At 38.8% G+C, this 20,740-nt stretch overlaps 1 protein-coding gene across 1 annotated transcript in view; it reads left to right on the plus strand.

Moving 5' to 3' along the window:
• LOC119407446 (zinc finger protein GLIS1) overlaps positions 1–20,740 on the plus strand; it is a 105,206-nt gene that overhangs the window by 57,660 nt on the left and 26,806 nt on the right. Inside the window, exon 4 of the mRNA XM_037674271.1 lies at positions 16,203–16,364. Within this exon, the coding sequence (XP_037530199.1) occupies positions 16,203–16,364 (162 nt within the window). The remainder of the gene's footprint in view (positions 1–16,202; positions 16,365–20,740) is intronic.

Here is a 20,740-nt window from a genome sequence, read left to right on the forward strand (position 1 = left end):
TATATATATATATATATATATATATATATATACAGTAAATACTGTATATACATACATATATGTATATAAATGTACTTTGTATATACTTGTATTTATGCATACACATATATTTATATATATAATCTTTTAATATATTTCCATTTATGTCAATTATTAAAATTCATCTCTAAAGATAACTGTTCAGAGACATGTAACCAGTCATTTCCAACTATAGATGTTTTAAAGTTTTTTATTGTTCTTTTTATTTTTGTAATAAGTAGCTTAGAACACATGTTCTTAGCAATTAGTTTCAAATTTAATTTAATTTGTAGAGATTATCTCTAGACTTGATGTCCCACAGTAAGATCCCAGCCCCTCTTTAAAAGCCACTGTTCTCAGTCATTCCATAAATATTATTCCTACTTATGTATGAAAACATTATATTTAATTTATTAGTTGAACAGTGTGTGTGTGACAGTGGGGTCAAATTAAAATAGTCAGACTATGGGATTTGCTTTTATCTTGCTGTTGTTGGTTGTTTTTTTTTTATCGTTTTTTGGGGGGGTGTATATTTACAAATAAAAATGGACTGACATAAGACTTTATTACTTATTGTGTAATGGAAAAATATGTTTTAAATTTGAGATATACAGGATCTAATTTGTTCCTGTTTAAAACTTTATTAGTACTTAAAACACTTCTTCATATAATACTGGCTAGTTGCACATCTGCTATTGTTATTATTATTATTAATATATTGTTATTATTATTAATATGTGCATTATGTGTCATTTACTACTGTTATTATTAAAGAAATCTGTAAAGGTCTCGTGTACAAATCTACTGTTGGACTTCTTCCGTAATGGACCCAAAAGTCTCCTTGTTTACACATTTCAAACTGCAGATATGAGATTACTGGTGCTCAAAATCTGCACCTGAATTTCATTCATTAGATAAGATAAGATAAGATAAGACAAGATAAGATAAGATAAGATAAGATAAGATAAGATAAGATAAGATAAGATAAGATAAGATAAGATAAGATAAGATAAGATAGAACTTTTTTGATCCCGCAGGAAATTATATCTGAATTAGTTGCTAAGTTTAACACGTTTTGTGAGTTTTGTCAGCAGCTGTGTTTATTGGGGACCTATGAAACATTTATATATAATACCAACTTTTAACCTCGAGCTTTCTTTCTGGATAAAAAAAGGAAATGACAACAAATAGAACATTTCTTTAACTTCTTCTTGAAGTCTTGAAGTGAGCTAAAGCTGCAGGTGAGGGGATCTGCAGCTACCTTGATTTAAACCTCCTAAGCATGTATCAAAGCATTCAGGATTTGATGCCCTTTAATCGCATTTGTCTGAAATGTAGTGTTTTGAGTTTCCTCGTTTCCTCTACAGTTAATCACGCTCTGCTGTCAGAAACCTGATGACACGGGGCTGCAGTTGGATGTACAGGTCGTGTTATTATTGTGTCCCATCAGAGCCTTAATCAGTTTAACGTCTCTGCTGAGCCATATCAGATTACTAATACATGAGAACTATGAAGTCTGGGTGAGTCTTGGGTTCTCCAACGTATTCAGGGTTTTTTGCAAGGTATAAACTCAATTTGTGCAACAGTAATGGTGTGCATCTGTGGCAGAGAGCCGAGGAGTGGCTTGCATTGGTCGTTGTTTTTACTTCAAGAGATAAATCTTGTTTGCTCAACAGTGGAAAGGAAAAACTCTCTCATAAGGAAGAAACCTTCAGCAGATCCAGGCTCAGGACAAGTGGCCATCTGCTTCTACCGGCTGGAATTGAGAAGGAGAAAACAAACACACAATGGCAGGTCCAGTATGGAGGTCATTAGGTTTTCTCTAGGAGGAAAGACAAAAAAACAGAAATCACAAGTTAAGAAAGAATAATTACAAATACAAACTATTAATTTGTATGTATTTGTAACTGTTCATTTGATTAAAAAAATGTCAATTTGTACTCCAGTAGTCTAAGGTTATAGCAACATAGGATAAGGAATAGGTCAGGAAACCAAGCCAACTAACTATAGGATTTATCAAAAAGGAAAGTTTTAAGCCCAGTCTTAAAACTGGACAATGTGTCAACCTCATGGACAGAAACTGGAAGTTGGTTCCACAAGAGAGGAGCCTGATAACTGAAAGCTTTTCCTGCCATTCTGCTTTTAGAAACTCTAGGAACCACAAATAAGCCTGCAGTCTGAGAGTGAAGTTCTCTGTTAGAAAAATACGTAACAATAAGATCTCGACTATAAGATGGAGCTAGGTTGTTGAGAGCGTTGTTGGTTAGAAGTAAGAGTTTGAATTAAAATCTGGACTTGACAGGGAGCCAATAGAGAGAAGCTAAAACTGGAGAGATATGGTCTCTCCCACTAACTCCAGTTAAGACTCTGGCAGCAGCATTTTGGATCAACTGAAGACTTTTTAAAGAATTATTCAGACGCCCAGATACTGTAACAAACCATTGCAATAGTCCAGTGACAAATGCATGAACCAGTTTTTCTGCATCATTTTTAGATAAGATGTTTCTAATTTTAACAATAATACGCAGGTGGAAGAAAGTGGTTCTAGTAACTTTTTTCATGTGGGGGTATGTCCTCATCAAAAATAACACCAAGACTTTTAACATTAGAGCTGGAGCCAGATTAATGCCATCCAAGGAGGGCGAAAGACTGAAAAAATTATTCCTAAGATGCTCAGGTCCAAAAACTAAGCAGAAAATTTAGGATCATCCAGGTTTTTATGTCTTTAAGACGTGCTTGTAGTCTAAGTAACTGATTGGATTTGTTGGGTTTCATTGACAAATATAACTGTGTATCATCAGCATAACAATGAAAATTTATCCCATGCTGTTTAATAACTTTACCTAATGGAAGCATATACAAGGCAAATAGTATTGTCCCAAGCATTGAACCCTGATGAACTCCATGACTAACTTTGATGTATGATGAAGATTCATTATTTACATTTACAAATTGGAATATATCAGATAGATATGATTTAAACCTTTTTAGAGCTGTTCCTGTCATTCCAATATCATATTCAAGTCACTGTAGTAAAATATTATGATCAACTGTATCGAATGCAGCACTGAGGTCCAACAGGACCAGTGTAGACACATGTTCATTGTCAGAGGCCATGAGAATATCATTAGTAACTTTCACCAGTGCAGATTCAGTGCTGAGCTCTAAAACTTGATTGAAACTCTTCAAACAGATTATTTCTTTGCAGATGATCATGTAACATCTGATCATGTAACATCTCACGTAACGTTTGGATCACTAAAATCTAATAAGACCAATTTGGATACATCCTCTTTCATGTAACTGCAGTCCAACATGTTATCACCTGATGCCAACAGAGCACAGCCATATTGGTTTTGCTCATGTCTCCCTGTGTTTATTTGTTTGTTTTTTACATCTCATGAACCAGTGAATGAGTTTCTTTGATACTGTCAGAAAGTAATCATTGGATGTACATCAGCCCAAGCCAGCCTAATTCAAGATGCCTTTTCAAAGTCAACCTGGCCTTGAACCTGCAGCCTCAGGATTATAAGACCACAGCACTGACCACTGAGTTACTGTGCACCCCCCCCCCCCCCCCCAAATATCCATAAATAAGGAAAATAGTTTTACTTCTCCTCATGCCAACTATTACTATGTCTTACTGTCGTCTTCTCGCTTTTTAAATCTGCTAGCTGAAAAAATATACATATATACATTTAATATATATAACATATTATATATATATTTGTTTTGTGTGTATGTTTTCTGTCTGTCAGCTGAATTGCATCATGGGTATTATGTGTCAAGCATAATTATACTCATGGTTTGTGGTATTTCATAAGGCAAACAGTTTGTTTCTCATACTGGGTGAACACTCACTCCTATTTAATTCAGACACATTTGTGCCACAGCAGCCACTCAGCAAACACACCCACCCAACAGGTTGACTGGTTGTGTGTGTGTGTGTGTGTGTGTGTGTGTGTGTGGGGGGGGGGGGGTGTTGTACTCCCTCCAAATGTTGTTGTTCTTTGTCTGACTTCTAAATGTTGCAGAGGTCATTTCAAACAACTGAATCCAAAGCTAAATTAACCACTTACACATTTCTAAGCAAGTAAGAAAGATATTCACGAGCAGCAAGGACTACTTTCATTTCTTGGTCACAGCACGACCCATGAACAGCAGTATCCTTCCACGCAGCAAAGGCGCCAATCCAGAGTTTAAGGCAAATGTATGTGAGAACAGACTTGCTACCGTACAAAATAAACACCAAAGAGAAGTATGAGTAAATCACATAGTGAGAGACATGTTTATGTGCATGGTGTCAAGTTTAAATTATGAACTGCTGTGTTTTTGTGGTCACTGTGCCGGCTTTCATTTGGATGTTTGTGAGAAGTACTGAAGGCTGAAAGAAGTATAGAGTTAGGTGGGTAGTCCTGCTCCTCTGATGTCATTGTGAAAATAAAAATTTCCTTTGCCCACAAGTCATCACGAGGCATTGTGTGTGACGTGTGATTTGGTATGCATTGATTGTAAACTTGAATGTGTTTCTTAAACACTAGCAAAGCTCAGAAGTTTGACACAGGTCAATTAAGCTTCCACGTACACTGTTGAGATGCTTGATATGTTTGCAAATTCTCTCTAGAGAGTGACATAGAGGAGAGACCCAGATGGATGGATAATACAGCGTACTGTGAAGTTAAACGTAATGTTTATCAAAGTGGTGAGATCATTCTAAGATCACATTCACTGCAGCGATTGATCATGAGAGGGAGTTTGGATGGATCTGGGAAATAAACGGGACCAAACCCCCCTCCTAGTGGGACACACAAGGACACGACGCACAAAACGATCCAGTTTGTTATTACCTCACTTTATGATTGTGTGACCCTGCAGCATTGGCACCACTCAGATGCTGATATTTAAGCTGGGATTTACCTCTCCCCCATGGAGCTTTACATCCTAATGTTCCCTCTGTTTTAAAAAGAAGCAACCCCCTCCCCACACACCCCCAGCTCTCTGTTCATGTTTAAAAACATCTGTTTCACGTTGAATCTGTTCAGCTTTGGAATCAGTTTAAGCGTTGATGTGAAAAGGTTTGTGCAATGTTTATTAACAGATCGGTGAAGTTTCAGGTCAGGACAGCTCTGTGACTAAAAGGCCTTTAAGTCAAAGCGTGGCAGATTGCTTATTTATTTGTTTATTTAGAAGCAGTGGTTATTTATTCGTGTAATACACAAAAGAAACCCCAAAAGACTCCTCTGAGTTTTTGACTAAGAACATTTTAAGTGAAGAAAGATCACATTTGCAGCTGTTTGTGCTTAAAACATGAAAATAAGTACAAGCCATTAAGACTTGTTGTGCGATGTCACTCAGTCAAAGGAAGTTTTGTACGACTTTCAGCTACCTCTTCAATTTGTGTCTGTAAAATACACAGGATTATACCGTATTTTTTGGAATATAAGGCGCACTTAAAATTCTTTCATTTTCTCCAAAATCGACAGTGAGCCTTATAATCAGGTGCGCCTTATGTATGAAAACAGACCCGTTTGTTGATATTGCGCCTTGTACTCCGAAAAATACGGTAACAATTTTTGTGTTTTGTTTGTTATTTGGTTGTAGCCGTCATCTTGTTTTAGGTTGACTCCAAAAGCTCTTAAATTGTAGAGGTGCATCTATTTTCTGCAAGTTTCATTAAAATTTGTGCAAGGGTGTGTGTCATATTTTGCTAACAGACACACAAACACAAGTACAAACATTATGGCTCACATTCTGCTTTTTGACAGAGGGCTTTCTCTAGTATTTTTGATAAATAATCAAAAGTTTATTAATGACCCAACTAAACTGTAAAACTGATTTGCAGTTTATTTGTGCTGTTTAATTCTATTTTTGTGTTTTTAATGAAATTGCCCATGACTGTTCTTTTAGGGACGGAGATTTTTTAAGTGTAGAAGAGGAAACGCTTATTCGAAGGGGCAGCTCGCATGTGATATTAGAAAGCTCGTAAGTGGCTGTTCTGTTTAAAATGAGTGTTTATGTTACATGTGCAATACAGGTTAATAGGTCATTTAAGGCAGTCAAATTTGTTCATAACCTTATTATTTGAAATTTACCGTCTCCAAGCAAACTTTTACTGAAATGCACCCTGTCAAAATAAGAGAGTTCCCGGATCCTGTTCCGGCAGGATCCAGCTCATATTAAGCCCTGGTGTGCAGTAAAACTGAAACTAGAGTTTGTGCGATTTGCAAGATGGAGAACTGAGAAGAAGTTGCACAAATATTGAGTAGTTTTACTTTGAAACCTGTCAGATGTGCAGGCTGAGCTACAGAAATGTTATCAGATTTATGAAACTGTGAATGAACTGTGACGCGTTGATCACTCGATATTTTAACCAGCCATAAAACTGGAAACTGGACCCTGAAACCCACAGAGAGTAGAGAAGAACAGAACCTTGGCACACACGCAGAACAGATCTAAAGGGCATCGCAGTATCTCAGTTGCACCACTTTTTTTTTTATGCCATGACTTTTGTCTCTCTTTTTTTTTTTTTTACCCAAAAAGCCTTGTGGTCTGGTCCAAACCCAGAGGGTTGCATAAATGCACTTTGGTCTCCTTGAGTTCCTGGGCTGGTGTTGATCATTGTTCCATGTTGACCTATTGTTTAATTTTGCAGGCATGTTTTCTGTCTGAAAATCGGTCCTTCTGGCATCAAGGTATTTGGCTTGGCAATAACTCCCTGAGCTTTCGCAGGGTTTATTTGTTATCACGTCAGAGTTATAGAGTTGCTACAGCAGGCATTAAGCAGCTGTGTCAACTCCTAAACTGTTTAGACAGTGAAAAGTTTTATTTCTTTACCCAACTGCTCTGGGTGATACTGGATCGCCTCCACTTTGTTACAAAAACGAAAGTTGGTTGGCAAGCCGAAAAAAATTAATAAATAATAGAATGACAAAAAAATAGGGAATGCAACTGAGAAAAGTGTGAAAATAAAATTAGATGTTGTGCAGCATGAACTTCTGTTTAATCTTACAACTATTTAATTTGGTTAGAAATCAGCTACTGGTTGCCTTGAGATAGATGCTGTGGTTTGCAGTGGATGGATTTGTTTCCTCCTCTGGAGGATGAATTGTAACGCAGTACGTTGCTGTCAAAGTAAGGGCATCTTTCCAGACCTGTGGCAATATTCACAGATGCCAAATTCTTCATTACTGGCAGCCTTGTTGGACAAAAATGAAACCAGGCTCTAAAAAAGTCAGGAAAAACTATAAAGTATGAACAAAAAAGGTTAAATCGTGTCATCTGGACCAGTTTCACGATTTAAGCTTTTTTTTGGTGTTATCTACCCAGATGATTGAGCTTACAACGCTCTTTCTATAAATTATGGTCTAATTTTTACATTTGATTAGAAAATAAAGGCCTGAGTGAGTGATTTGCATTCCTTGATGGAAGTTAGGTCTGGAGTTTTAAACTAAAATTATCATGAAAAACAATGACGTTCTATTCGACCATTTTAGTTGAATTGTAAATAATATGTTTGACAAGTTTAGTTCCTTCTTGATGTTTGTGTTGAGGATGACACTCAGCTGCTACCACACCAAAATTTAACCCAATGTTTGTGAAAGTGACTTGAGTTATGGCCATTTTTGTGTCCGCTGTTTGATCAGCTGTGGCAGCCATCTTTATTCAAGTTAACTCCAAAAATTAATCAGCTGTAAACATACATCATACTTTTTTTCTGAGGGACTCATTAAAATCTGTGCAGCGGTTCATTAGATATTTTGCTAACAAACAATGAACACTCTCTCAGGATATTTCCTTTTGTGGCAGCAAGCAGTACAAACATATTTGTAAAAGAAGAAGAGGTGAATGAATTAAACATGGCTGTATTGTTATTACTGGTTGTGTGTGATTTAGCATCAATCACCCCCCTGTAGGACTGAATGAAACAGAGAACGCACTTTCCACAGAACCAGAGCAGCTTATAGGTTTGAAGGTATGTGTGTGTGTGTGTGTGGGGGGGGGGGGGGGGGGGGGGGCGGCAGAGCCCGGAGAGTGCGGGGGGGGGGGGGGGGGGGGGGGGGGGACAGCCAGGGTGAGAATGGAAGCAGGTGTGAGTGAAAGGTGCTGAATAGCTGAAGGCCCGGGTGTCAGAGGACGCCGTGGCTCTCAGCTCTGTCAGTCTGGATCTTGCATTCACTGCCAGTAACACCAGTCGACGAGCCGGCTCAAAACACAGATCATGTTTAGGATTTTCATTGCGTAACCGCAAGTTAGTGTTTTTCACGGCGGGTTCGAATTTCGTGAATGGTTTTATAATTAATGCCTTGATGGCTGCTAATGGCTGCGGCCTCAGATGCTTTGTATGGCACTCTAATTAGCCTTTATGAGCGGTTAGAATAGCAGTGAGCATAAACACGTAGCCGTGAGACAAAAAATGGAGTGGCTCTTTTACAGGATTTACTCTGAAGAAGGGATCATAATCTTATATTTGAAAAGAAACTTTCTAACTCTCAAGGTTGAATGCATTAGAAGACGAATCATGTTAAAATAAAAACAGTAGAAATAAACTGCTTTTCATCTATCCATTATCTTAATTATCTGGTGCCCATATCCAGCAGTCACTGTGCGAGAGGCTGGGGAGACCCTGGACAGTCCATCACAGGGACACTTAGGGACAATTTAGTTACCACTTAACTCAATGTGCATGTTTTTGGTCTGTGGGAGGAAACCAGAGAAAGCTCATGTGTGCACAGGGACAACGTGCAAACACCACCCAGCTCCTGCAACCTGCTCACTGTGAGGCAACAGCTCTAAACACTGCTGCACCGTTCCGCACCCTTTATAGCATGAATTAATATATTAGACATTTTTTCTAACTTGTGAATAAGAATAAGCCTTGAAAATATGTCTGATGTTTTGACAGCCTGAGTTTCCCCCCAAAAGAGAATTAAAACGAAGGAGGATATTGTGGTATTTTTCATCTGTTAGTCTGTTTCTGCTTTTCTGAGAGCTGAACTTTTTCTTTTTCTCTCAACCTGACAAACTGGTATGGAAATCACATGTTGCATCTGAATTAAAAAAAACGTTAACTGGTTCAATAAACTCTCTCAGTGTTGCTGCAAACCAATGGTCCCACTTTCCCAGACGCTCAGATCCATCACTGCACTTCCTCCTCAATCGTCAACAAATAATCTGCAGAGGCTCGTTATGTGAGCAGCCACATTTACTCATCATAGGAATGCTTCCTGTTGCGCCATCCACATTTTTTTAATCTGGCCCCAAAACTATTTGGGCACAAGTGCAAAATGGTTGTTAAGAACAATTTCTTGAATCATTTGCATGACTACTTCCTTCCACTAATTTATCGGCTGAGTACTTACACTATTTATTGCTCATTTGCATCTGGACAACATTCCCTTCCCTTTATAGTCACTTATTCTACACAATGTGCTCATATATCACCATTATACTGTATATAAAGTTTACTAAATATTAAGCGTGGCAGGTGTAAAATAGCAAAGGCCTGTGAATTTATTTCTCTCAAGAAGCAGAAAAATCTCTGAAGTATTTCATCAGATTAGCTGCAAAAAAAAGAAGAAAAATGTGGAAATGAATAAAAATGTTTTAATATTGTATTGCAACAAAGTGCTTGAGAAACCCGCCTCTCTTTCACTGTCTCGTTGAATCATATGGATATAATTTCATCCATTTACGCTGCTCTGCTCTTTGCTGTGGTTGCCACAGGGCATTTGGAAGTGGGCAGATTAGATGCACATGTTCCTCTCATCCGAAGCCGGGGCACTTGGCTGCACCTCCTCCCCTCCGAACAGATTGTAAGGTGTTGATGATTTTCCTCACCGGTCAGGCCAGAGAAAGACACATTTTGACAGCTCATTCACCTAAATCTCTTCCTCTTATTTAATACTTATACTATTATTCGACCTGCTTTGAGCAGCCGGATCTTTGCGCGTCATTAGGAAGTGTTTTCATCTGCAGCACTGACTGTTCAAAGGAACATGTTTTTCTCTTCGAAGAAACAAGAGCATCGGTCAGGGGCGGTTCTAGAATCTGACCTTCAGGGGTGTTTAGCCCCAAGTGTCAATGTCTCTTGGCTTGAAAAACGGGGTGGCCATTGGCGTCAGAAGCATTTTTAATGGGGGGAGGACACACTGTTGGGGTGGGGGGTCTGGGGGTCTTCTCCCAGAAAGTTTTGAATAAAGTAGATGCCAATTTAATTCATGTATTGGGACAAATTGCCAATTGATCAGTTGCTTACAAGCCTACTGAATTGACTGACAGGTGGCGTTGAGGATCTGACTCGTACAAAAAAAATCATAGATTTTACTGGCCCGTTTGTGTCATCATTTGTTCCAAATGTATTCAGTATTTTGGTGAATCTAAAGTTAGAGAACTGAGTTTCCTTACAAACTCCTAATAATGGTTTCTTTATTTTTCAGGGGTGCCGAGTTAAAAGTTAGAGTTGCTTGAGCACCCCCAAAAAAGAGGCTAAAATCGCCACTGGCATCGGTTCAATTTCATGCTGGACAGATGGTTAAAAACAGTTTCCAGTATGAATCAAAGATCAGTTCTACATTAGTGTCAATGCCCTGAAGAAATTCAATATGGGGTTTAAGCTCAGGAGATAAATAACTCTTGAAGGTTTTGCATGCTGTCAAATAATTTTTAAAAAATCACTGTAATGCAACTTTGATTGTTGGTATGTGCTGCTGATTATCCGTGCTGCTGATCTCATGCTGCTGATTATTTCATGCTGCTGTATTCATTCATTTGTACTCATCCACTCACAAAGACTCCTGTTCATGCTACTGTTGTTCAGTGTATTGTTTTGCACAATTAGTGACTATCATATATTTGGAGCTTAATCGACTAGTCGATTCTAGGACATCTCATGAGTTTTAAAATTTCACAGTGACTAGTCGCAGTCCGTGATTGTGTCACATGTCACGTGATCAGCTGGGCCACTGGCTACAAAATGGATTCTTCCAAGCAGATAGAAGGCGAGGAGCAGGCCAAGTTTTGCCAAACAGGCATCGACAGTGTGGAAGTTTTTCACTAAAGATGAATCTTCCGGTTCAACCGTTTGTGGTGGATTCCACCACCGCCCGCCTCCTGTTTTTAGTTTTATTTTACTTAATCCATGGTGGGATCCACCACTGCCCATCTCGCTGTTTTTATTTTAATTTTATTTACTCCACTATATATAATAAAAATAAAAACAGGGGGGTGCACCACCGCACACGGTGCACGGTGGTGGATAGTTTGTATTTTTATTTTATTAAATCCATCAAATAAAATAAAATCTATCTACCACTGCGCACCACCGCCAGTGGAGAATCCACCAATGCACACTGTGCACAGTGTTTTTATTTTTATTTTATTTAATCCACTAAATAAAATAAAAATAAAAGGGGGGGGGGGGGGCGCACCACCGCCAGTGGAGAATCCACCTCTGCCACTGCTGCTGCGGTGGTTCATTTTATTTAGTGAATTAAATAAAATAAAACTAACTTTTGCAGCTTAATAATAGTTTTGGTTTTCCTGTGACTTATTTGTAGTATGATAAAGCATACAGTAAATATATGCTTCCAATGTTTTGTTCTTTCTTTTGTTTGTAAATAACAAATGACTTTTTTTGTGAATAACGTCTTGAGTTCGTATGACGTCACATGGACTAGTCGATGTTGACTCGACTTTTATCATGATGAAATTGACTTTAAAAAAGATGTAGTTGTATATCTTAGATATTTTAGCGTACCTTTTAGCGTACCGTTTGGCGTACCATTTAGCGTATATCTGTTTATGTCTCAGATTCTTATTTACTGTTTCTTTTTACAATTCATATTTTTGATATTGTTGGATGTTACTGGGTCCCTGTGTACACAGTTTCATTCCACCTCATGTACCACATGTGATGTGAATGACAATAAAGAACCTTGACCTTGATATGAAATTTGAAAAGATAAATCTTTGTTTATTATTTTAGATTTTTCTCTGCCCTCTTACGTCATAGTCAGATTTCTGTTTCACATGACAGCAGCCATATTTCTCCCAGCATCCATCCATAACGGCCAGTTTGTTCCCATCATGCACCAGTTTCTGCAGGTTGCCAATGAGCTGCTGCATGTAAGGAGAGTCCCACTACACTGCTGCCTTTCACTTCTGACACTGTTGGGTCTTTTTTCCCCTCCGCCACCAGTCAGGACTAATTTCCTATGAAGGCCTCAGGCATGGCGCACCACCTCGTGTCCAAACATGGAGTCCATAATCTGTCTGCTGTGATCAGTTGTCTGTCCACCCTTTCAAGCCTGTCCCGCTCCCTTCAGCCATGTCGGGACCCTGCTGTCACCCCCAATGTTTACCGAACTACTGAGGACCCGTTCAGAACTCAGGTGGCGTCAAATGGAGCTGAAACCCCTCCAGGATCCCAGTGCGTCTCCCTTCATGTGGCATTCTCTTGGCTTCCACCTAGATGGAATTTTTTTTCCTTTTTTTTATAGAAAGGAAAACTAAACATGTTTAAAGCAATTGATGTGATTAGCGCCATTTAAATTGTTTTTATAAGTAATATCAAAGAGAAAAATCACGGGCCTCTGCTTATAGCACTTTAGAACATGAGTACTTTCTACACTGTTTAGATTTCAGTCAGCTCCATATGAATGACACCACCCTACAGTTTATAATTCTATATGATTTTAAAAAGCCTTTATCATCAATTTATTTTACCTTTCATTAATTAATGGAAATAAACGTTGACAGTCTATGAACTTTCTGAAAAAGTTCTTTGTAGCATTGAATTGGACACAACAGGTTTTTTTTCTTGTACAGGTTTACTGGGTAAAGTTCTTACCTTCACATGCTTCAAATAAAACCTCATACCCAGGCTGTCTCTCCCTGCACATCGAACTCTCAGAGTAATTAAATGCTCCACACGATTAACACGATTTCTTCTACGAACGTCAAACTGCAATTTAGCCACAATTTTAAACAGAGGAACGGAAAGCAAACAAAACGAGACCCTTTCCTGGATAAATATACACTCTGAGCTCCTCATTGTTATCACTGTTTGCCCAGCTCTAGAACGCAGCAGTCATCGTGAACCACGGCTGTCCTGATAGGTTTGGCAATGCAGACACTCCTCTGCTAAAATATTTTTTATAAAAAGTGCCCGAGGTAGTGTCACTTTTTATGCATTTCCATTCTACTATTTTCATTTTCATGGTTTTATGCTCAGTCCTGCACAGCAAACATCGGTGCACTTTTAGGATCCAGTGCTTCTTCGGCTTTTATTTCCACGCTGAACCTCTTTACTGCAGGTTTGTGTTGGTCTTGTCAAGCAGAAAAGAATTTAAATCTGATTTGCAGTTGTTTGTGTAACAATCAGATTTATTATAATATTTGGTACGACAGAGCCCTGAAAACCATGAGAAGTCAAAAATGAATGTTAAAACATGTTAAAGTAAACTTAATATTGAACGTTTCTACACATAACTGATTGTTTCCCTCCTAATATGTTAAAGCTATATTTCTGATCATTTGAAGCAGGCTTCTGCAGAATGATTATGAACAATTATAGCTTACCAGTTGTAGATAGCTCCTAAACAACTTATTTAGATTGGAAAAGTGGAGGTTGACTGGATTGATGAATTAATAGTTGGACCCAAAGTGGATTGCTGCCGTTTTAAAGAACTCCAATCCCAAACATTTCGTAGCAGTTCATGCAAACGTTATTTGATACAAATGTTATGTAACTCTTGCAGTAAGTGGCCCCAGCAGCAGCAGAAATGTTTTTGCTGTGTCCAGATTGCTGCAGTCACCATTTGCACTTGCAAATAGGCAAATCATTTAATAAAACAGCAAAATGAAAAAGTGTTTGCTTGTACAGCTAAACACTTTTAAGATTGTAGTTGTGTTAAGATGATCATCTTTGGCCCAGGTTGAGCTAGCTGTTAGCACCAAGTCTCATCAGGACTCAGCTCTTACTCTAAATGAAGGCTGTTGAAGCCATCTGTAACAGGTAATATATTTATTGTTTATACTCTTTCTATGCAGTCCTATGTTAATATATCTGCATTGCTGTAAGTTTGGAAATATCTACTTTATGTTGGGGTAATCATGTACAAAAGTTTGTTCACTTTTCAGGAAAAATAAACAATTTTCTCGAAAATTAAGTTTGTACTTTTTAAAGAACATCAAGATGTGTTCTTGTTATCAAATGATGGAGACTGTCAACATTATCTTACAGTACCTGAGTCAGTTTTTCAGTCTTGAGTTTGTTCAGAAACCTTTAAAACCCTCACACCTTATTGTGTTTTGTCATATTGTCTGACTAAAATCAACCTAAGAAATGAAGTATTTTTAATGCAGTTTTTTTTTATGTATTTGATATTGAGAAAAATTTAACATTTGTCTGACAGTGGTGAAATAAGGTTTTTTTTGTTTCCAAACTCATCAGCTTAGACGTCTGACAAACGTTATGTGAAGCTATAGCGTTGCTACCATAACTGAGCAGATTAAGACTGAGCTGCAGCGACACATGCACAAACCAACAGATCAACATGGTCACCCAAAACTTCTCTACCACGACAGGCTAAGGTTTCGCCTATATTAAATGGAGCCTCGGTGAATAAAAGGCTCTGTCTGTGCTGCCTGAGTGAATGAAGGAGACCAGGGATGAGTAGTGAGCCCAGATGGAGCTGAAGGCCCATTAGAAGAATGGTGTCCGTCTCTTCTCAGCAGTAACCTGACCTGTCGTTAGGCCTCACTAAAGGTCAGGGTACAATGAACAGTAGAGACTGCAGGCCTTCTGCAGCAAAATATGGGTGATGTTATGCATATATTGTCATTTCATACTGAACTGGTAGTCCTTATGAGTATAGAAAATGTCATTCTTGAATAAATAGGCTGATATTTATGATGGATCGTCAAGATTTTGCTCAGACTGAATGCTTTAAAGACTGATCAAACTAAAACATAAGCTCGTTTTCTGCTCTGGCCAAATTCACGTCTCTGTATGTTGTCACGGTAAAACAGCGTTGTCACAGTGAAACTGAATCCCCAAATGATTTAGCAGAAATAAGTAACTGTAAACTATGTTTCCTTTAGTATTGAAAGGGACTGGCTTTTCCACCAATCAACAGTTTTCTCCCCTTTGTTTGTTTGGCTTCCTTTTTGCCTATAAGAGCAGAAGCAGACACTTGAGAAGCCTCATGAATGATTCACTCGTTAACAAATCAGTGGTGTTCATTGGCTGAGTGCTTGGGCTCAAATGAGCCGAGCCGGGTCAGATATGAGCTTGTTTACAGTCACTGTCACTTGTCAGTCTTAATGCACTGTACACAGCAGAACACTTATCTCATGCTATGCATTACAGCCCAATAATCGACGCTTCACTGTACAGCATTCTCCAGTTCCCCCTGCAGTTTAGATGAGAGTCTTTAAAGAACAGGTGTACAGTCTAATATGGTAGGCTAAATATACTATTTAACTATTGACAAAAAACCACTTCCAAAGTGACCAGACTATCTCTTTAAATTGATGCTTTGGATCTTTTGGAATGGGGTTCAGTGAACAGATTATGAACAGTTAACATCTTACATGTCATATAGCTCTTTGAATGGCCACAGCTCGAAGAAATATTTGAACCAGATTGACAAGCTATCAGCTGAGCAGGGCTAAGAACAAAGATTGCTGCTGTGTTGTAACTCAAATATTTCACAGTGCAGACCCTATTTTATAAACCTTTACACCAACAAATTTTGCATTACATACTTTTTTTTTTAACACAAAATTCTGAGGTTATTTGCAGGACCAGTTAGTGAAAGCAAATGGCTTGAGCAGTTCGAGGAATGTTATAATGTTTCTGCCATAAGAACCCACATTACACGTTGGTGTAGAAGTATATTAATTGTTACCTTTCCACAGAGACCCACTTTAAAATTATATATTTAAATTGTTTGTTTGTTTTCCAGCAGTAATAGTGGGATATTTAAATTCTGAGTCACACAGACACATAAAGTAAAACCCACATTCACCAGATTTGCATTGATTTCCTTTTTTCTTTGGTCATATCTCGGGCCAGTCAGGTTTTCCACTGTACAGTTCTGTGCATGCATGTCACATTATTGCTTTGTTGTATTCTTTTTGCTCTTGTGATTTGTGTAAGCAGTTTTACCTCCTCTCTGCAGTTCGAGGGCTGCAACAAAGCCTTTTCTCGCCTGGAGAACCTGAAGATCCACCTGAGGAGTCACACGGGAGAGAAGCCATACCTGTGTCAGCACCCGGGCTGCCAGAAAGCTTTCAGCAACTCCAGCGACCGAGCCAAGCATCAGCGCACTCACCTGGACACGGTCAGAAAAGCCTCTGCTTTCTTACCTCACAAACTTTTACCTTTAAACTTTGTTTAATGCAGCTCATACTCCATGTGTTGTTGCAAAATATAATATTAAATAAATAATGTTTAGGCATTAAATATTTGATAGAAACTCATTTTTTATTGAAACCTAATCTGATAGTAAGCTACATTAAAATTTTAGAAATTATTGTGTAATTTATAGCATGTGTGTCTGATTTACAGTAGGTGTAAACTCTATACTTCCTTTTCTTTCCAAACATTTAAACTGTACTTAAATCTGCACTGCCAGTCTTTATATATATATATATATATATTTCCACATTTTGACAGTTTAGTAAAATCTAGTCATCAAAACCTATCCCTAAAAATCATCTAAGCCAATGAGTGTTAGGGCATTTTTGCACTCTGCCTCAGCAGTGACACACCACAGATCATTTAATGATCAGCACCATTTGGCCAAGCTGCAGTTTGAGCCTAAACAAACTTGGATCGGGGCTACAAGCCTGCATAGAGTTCTGCCTGTTTTTCAGAACCTATAATTGAATAAGAAGGAAAGGTTGAGTCAGCCTTTGCTGCTGCTCATTTTGTTGCTGTAACTCCTCCAATTTATCACCCACTCTACCACCAATCATACATTAACACAGTAATGGAGTAAAAAAAAAGTTTGTTCAAACTATATACTTATAATGTGGGCTGCTTGTTTTCCTGACGTTAAGGAGAAAATTCCTCGGGGCTGAGCCCTAAATCCTCTTTTATTCATTAATGTTTATGAAGTAAATTGGCTTCAAAATAAATGTTAGCAACATGTTTATGATACATGGGTGAATTTACAGCTTTTGTTCTACCTTTACTGAAGGGAGCCCCACTATACTGAACAACTAACAACCAATCTATAAACTTTGTATTCTTGCTAAGGTTTTAGAAAAATTGATAAACTCTCAAGTCAGGAAATATTTAGATTATTTTAACATCTTACCTCTCCATCAATCTGGTTTCAGGGAACAACACAGCACAATGACTTCTTTGCTGAAGGTTTTTAATGATCATGAAGTATTGGGTGATAACGATTATTGTGCTGCACTTTACTTAGACCTGTCTAAAGCTTTTGACACTGTGGACCATGACGTCATAAGCTCTTAGAAATTGGTTTCTCGGATCACACTACTGGTTGGTTCTCTAATTATTTCTTAGATCGGAGGCAATGTGTTCAACATAATGGTACTTCTTCCAGCTATCTAAATGTCAACAATGGTGTACCACAAGGCTCAGTCTTAGAACCCACCCTCTTCACAATCTACATAACCAATGTAGGTCAGATCTTCCCTGATGCATCCTTACATTTCTATGCCGACGACACATTTGTTTATTATCGAGCTAGAACAGCTGCTAAGGTTTTTCTTCTCTTACAGTCTGCATTCGACATCATCCAGTCAGATTTGTTCCATCTCATACTTGTGCTAAATACTGATAAAACCAAAGGGATGTTGGTTTCAAACAGGAAGTCAGTACCAACCTCCTGTTATCTTTGAATGGTGTTCCTATGGAGTTTGTCGATTCTTATAAATACTTGGGTGTCTTGATCGATTTGCAGCTCTTTTTTAAGCCTCACATCGAAAACTTGGTAAAGAAATTGAAAGAAAAACTGTTGTTTTTTGGGGTTTTTTTTAGAAATAGATATTGTCTTACTCTGAACACTATGAAAAACACCTTGTAACTGCTACTTTCCTTCCCACCATTGACTATGGTGACATTATTTACATGAACGCTACTGCAAGCACCTTGCAGATGTTGGATACTGTCTATCACGATGTGCTAAGTTTCATAACTGGCTGTAACTACCGTACCCATTACTGCACCATGTATTCATTGGTTAACTGGACATCATTAACTTCACACAGACTCTCACACTGGTGCATTTTCATCTTTAAATCACTTATTGGCCTGTTGCCTTCATATATCTCCTCCTACATATCACTTTGTCATTGCAGCTACAGCGTACGCTCTCAGGACATAATTACCTGCAGTGTCCCCTCAGTGCGGACTGAACTTGGCAAAAGGGCCTTCTCTTACTTTGCTCCTGTAACCTGGAGTTCCTTGCAAAAAGATCTCAAGTTGTCAACTTTGACTACTCTAAGGGATTGCAAACAACTGTTAAGTTCATTGCAAAAAAACTATTGCATATATCCATCAATGTTCAGTCAGGTCAGTCAGGTCATCTGGACAGTTTATTTTTTTTGCTGAGACATTTCATCCTTCATCTGAAAGACTTCTTCAGTCCGAGGAGTCACAAACAAACTGTAGTCCCACAAGCTCCACACCAAAAAACTTTGCTGGTGATAAGATGGTTTCTGGGGCTCTCCCTCTCCCCCGTCAACTCCTCTGGGGCAGCCACTATGGGACTTTCCACTTTCCACTATGGGAGTGTGGAGCTTGTGGGACTACAGTTTGTGGCTCCTTGGACTGACAATGTCATTTGGATGAAGGAAGAAACGTCTTAGCCAAAAAATAAAAAAGAAAGAAACCATCCAGATGACCAGACTGAACAATGTTGGACCTGGATTATTGAGCGTGAACTTTCGTCTATTACAGACATGTTCCTGTTTTTCATATTTTACATTGATTTATAATGTAGCTGTTTTTGTTTTGTTCTTATATAATTTCTTCTATTTACTTTTCATTTTTTATGCTTTAATAATATTGGCTATTGATGTCTGTACCTCATCTGTGTTCTTTGTTTAAAACAGGTCTCTCTTGTAAATGAGTTCTCGAGGCTCAGTGAGTCTAATCTGTATAAATAAAGGTTGAATGAATGCTGGGTCAGCATTCAAACTATTTTTTCACACTAGTTTTCCTGTTTTTGACATTTCCAGAAATTTTTTTTTTGCAATTCAATAACTTCTATACATTTGCTTTTAAAGCCTTTTATATACTGCACCATAACCATCCATCCATCCCTGTTCTATTGTTTATCTGTAATCGGGTCACGGAGGCAACATGCCTAAGGGAGAAACCCAGATATCCCTTTCCCCAGCAACGATTTTCAGCTCATTCTTGGGGACCTCAAAGCATTTCCAGGCCAGAGAAAGTGCATAATCCCTCCAGCGACTTCTGGATCTTCCCCAAGTCCTCCCACCAGTGGGACGTACCAGGAAAACCTCTAAAGGGAAGCATCCAGGAAACATCCTAATCAGATGCCCAAACCACCTCAACTGACTCCTTGTGATGTGGAGCAGCAGCAACTCTACTTCGAGCTCCCCAGATGAGAGAGCTCATCGCCCTATCTCTAAGGCTAAGTCCAGCCACTCTGCGAAAGAAGACCATTACAGCTGCTTGTATTTGGGATCTCCTTCTTTCGGTCATGATCCAAACCTACAACTTGGCCAAAGGTGAGGGTTGGAAAATAGACACACCAGTGAATTGAGAGCTTTGTCTTTTGACTCAGTTCTCACTTCACCATGACAGAACAAAGCAATGCCCTCGTTACTGAGTACAAGGCCCCAATCCATCGATTCATCTCCTGCTCCAACCTACCATCACTCGTGAATAAAACACCCAGATACTTGAATTCTTCCATCAGAGGCAAACTCTTTTATATGACTCAGAGGTGGCATTCCACCCATTTCTGGTTGAGAATCATGTCCTCAGATTTTGAGGAGCTGACTCTCATCCCAGCCACTTCACACTCAGCTGTGAACCATGCACACTGAAGACTTTGGCCTGAAGTTGCCAACAAAACTACATCATCCGCATAAAGCAGAGATGAGACCCTGAGGTTTCTAAACCAGACACCATCCTCTCTACAATTGTGTCTCAAAATTCTGTCCATGAACACCAAAAACAAGGTTGAAGACAAGGGACAGCTCTGGCAGTGTCCAACCTGCACTGGGAACGTGCACAAAAGTGTGCAAAGAATGCAGAAACATCTACTGTTTTGGTCATACAGGAACTGGATAGTTCTTAAAAGCAACTCTGGCACCCCATATTCCCACAGCACCCCTGACTTAATACCTCGAGGAACATGGTCATAAGCCTTCTCCTGGTCCACTAAACACATGTAGACTGGAAAGGCAAACTCCCATGACCCCCCTTAGCAACTCTGCAAGGGATAAGATCTTGTCCACTGTTTCATGACCAGTACAAAAGCCACACTACTCCTCCTGAATCTGTGATTTGACTAATGGTCGGAGTCTCCCTTCCAACACCTCTGAGTAAACTTTCCCAGGAGGGCAAGAAATGTGATTCCACAATAATTGGAACACTTCCTCCCAATCATCCTCTTCCAGATAACTCCATCATTGCCCACATGGGCATTGAAGTCACTCAGTAGCACGAGGGAATCCTCAGATGGCACCCCTTCCAAGACACCATCCA

Source organism: Nematolebias whitei, chromosome 3 (assembly GCF_014905685.2).
Source record: "Nematolebias whitei isolate Nwh7 chromosome 3, NemWhi1, whole genome shotgun sequence".
NCBI lineage: Eukaryota > Metazoa > Chordata > Actinopteri > Cyprinodontiformes > Rivulidae > Nematolebias > Nematolebias whitei.